The sequence below is a fragment of the Monoraphidium neglectum genome, assembly GCF_000611645.1.
Source record: "Monoraphidium neglectum strain SAG 48.87 unplaced genomic scaffold scaffold03717, whole genome shotgun sequence".
NCBI lineage: Eukaryota > Viridiplantae > Chlorophyta > Chlorophyceae > Sphaeropleales > Selenastraceae > Monoraphidium > Monoraphidium neglectum.
Genome location: NW_014009912.1, coordinates 4,679 through 6,945, shown reverse-complemented (window position 1 = coordinate 6,945; position 2,267 = coordinate 4,679). Strand labels below are relative to the sequence as shown.

At 69.0% G+C, this 2,267-nt stretch overlaps 1 protein-coding gene across 1 annotated transcript in view; it reads right to left on the bottom strand.

Annotated features, from left to right (window-relative positions):
* Positions 1–1,278: 1,278 nt before the first annotated feature.
* Positions 1,279–2,267, bottom strand: part of MNEG_13253 (hypothetical protein) — a gene marked incomplete at both ends in the record, with an annotated part of 2,320 nt that continues 1,331 nt past the window's right edge. The window contains 3 exons of the mRNA XM_014038275.1: positions 1,279–1,340; positions 1,554–1,796; positions 2,050–2,160. Coding sequence (XP_013893729.1) covers positions 1,279–1,340; positions 1,554–1,796; positions 2,050–2,160 — 416 coding nt within the window. The remainder of the gene's footprint in view (positions 1,341–1,553; positions 1,797–2,049; positions 2,161–2,267) is intronic.

Below are 2,267 nucleotides of genomic sequence, written 5' to 3'. Positions count from 1 at the left end.
CACCCGCGCCGCCGCCGACGCCATCAAGTTCACTGTTGACCAGCAGTCCCTCAACAAGAACAAGGCCAAGGCCGCAGCCCTCGCCGCCGCGCCCTCCGCCGCCGCCTCCCCGGCCAAGGCCGCGGTGGTGGCGCCCAAGGCGGCGTCGTCGGCGTCGTCGTCGGCGGGGGAGGATGACGACATGATGCGGCGCGAGGCGCAGCTGGCGGCCATGGTGTGCTCGCTCGAGAACAAGGACGTGAGTGATCTGGTTCGGCGTGATGTGGTGATCTTGCTTGAGGGGTGCCACAGTAAGACTTGAGGTGCACAGGAGGGGCGAGTGCACTGATGCGGCCGCTTGGCTTGTGGTTGCCTGGGGCAAGCTGGGTTGAGCGCCGCTATTGGAGGGCGCGAGGTTGCCGCAGCAAGGTTTGTGGGCGATGCCTGCAGATGGCGCCTCACCGTATGTCGCGCCCCCCCCCCCCCTCTTCCCACCCCAGGCGTGCCTGATGTGCGGCAGCTAGGCGGGCCGACCCCGAAGGGGCAGCGCCCCCCGCCCACTGAGGCGGTTGCAGCGCCCCGGCACCACGAGCGGCCGGCTGCTGGGCAGCGCCGCCTTTGTGCCCTGTGTTCCGGCCCGTGCGGCGGTACGGCCGCGTCGGGCCCTGCATTCGGTCCGCCCGCCGCGCCCCGCCGCCGCCGCGCGCCCGAGCGGCCGCGCGTGTGTTTTGGTGTTTTGTTGGGGGGGTGCCCTGCCGCGAGCCGCGGCCGTGCGCCCTGCTTTTGTGCATGCGCCGCTCGTCGCTACGGCCGCCCCGTTGCGCCCCCTTTGTCACCGCATGCCCCGTGACCCTGTGCTTCTAGTGCTGAAACGCACACACCCCCGCCTGACCCCCCATTGACACCGATTATTGTACGTGCCTTTTTTCTCGCTGTGATTCCGCCGAAATTCCCAATGCTCGACCGACCCCCCGGGGCCAACGCCCCGTCGCCATGGCGCGTGCGCGCCTGCCCGCCCCGCGGGCCCCAAGAGAGTAATCCAGAGAGCCACCGACCGATGCCTGGTCAGCAGCAGCGCGAGCCGACCCGTCGCGGCGTTGCGTGACCGATCGCCAGAGAGAAGATTTTACAGGACATGAGCGCAGCCGCCCGCCCCACAGCCGCACTCGCCACGCAAACACAAGTCGGGCTTGTGGCAAGGCAGCCGCTTTGCCACAGTGCTTGCCTTTGGCGGCTCCGTCCGGCTTCGCAATCTGCGCTTGGGCTTGCAGGGCGCCGGCTCGCCAGCGCAGAAGCTGCTCATTGGCTCTTGGCAAGCCGCCCCGCGAGGCCAATAGTGGTGTCCCAGATCTCGTAGTCGCCTGCCAGGGGTGGGCCGGTATAGGGCCGGCGCGGCGGTGGTGGTTCGACTTTAGTTTGCGCAACGCGGGGCCGCCTTCTAGATAAGCAGCGCCGCGGCCTGCTGCCCCTGTGTCGCGCGCCTTCACGAGCGTCGCCAGGAGCAGCAGCCTGAGACCTGTGGGTCCTTTGCACACCCCTACCCCACCCAAGCGCCCCTGAGCCCCGCCGCGCACCAGGCCCCGGCGCGCCGTCTGCGCCACGCGCGCCGCCGCCGCTGCCCCCGCCGCCCTGCCGCCGCAGCCGCCGCCCCATGCTGTAGGCCGGCCCCCCCAGGCTGCAGCGGAGGGGGTACTGCCCGGGGCCCGGCACCGCGTGGCCGCTCTCGGGGCGCTGGCTGGCGGGCGGGGGGCGGCGGAACTTGAGGGTCACTAGCAGTGGGCTCTTTGAGCGGTACCCCGGCGCGCCGCTGTACTCCCCTGGTCGGCAAGGGGTTGAGTGAGGGGTTGAGTGGGGGGCATGTGGGTGTGGCCAAGGGGGCGTTGCTTTGGTTGCGCAAGTACAGTATGCCTCAGGTCTGGGCGCAGCACTGCAGCCAGTCGCCCCTAATGCCTGCTGCACGCCTTGGCAACCCCCCTCCTTTAAGCCTGCAAACACCCCGAAGCAGACAACGCGTGCACACGCACATGGCCGCATGTATTTACAGTACATGCACAACCCTGCGCCCCGCACCAGGCGCTGGCCTCTTCTCGTAGCTCTCTGGCGGCGGGTGCTTGTGCGTGATTGCTACTGCCGGCGCTGCGGGGTGCTGCAGCTTGTCGCTGCGCTCGGGGGTGTAGTGGCCTACAGAGGGGTAGTGCGCTCGCGAGTCCTGGGGGCGGGGGTTGTAGGGCAACGTTGTGTGTACTGTATGTGTAAGTGCATGTACAAAAAGAGAGAGCGTACACACA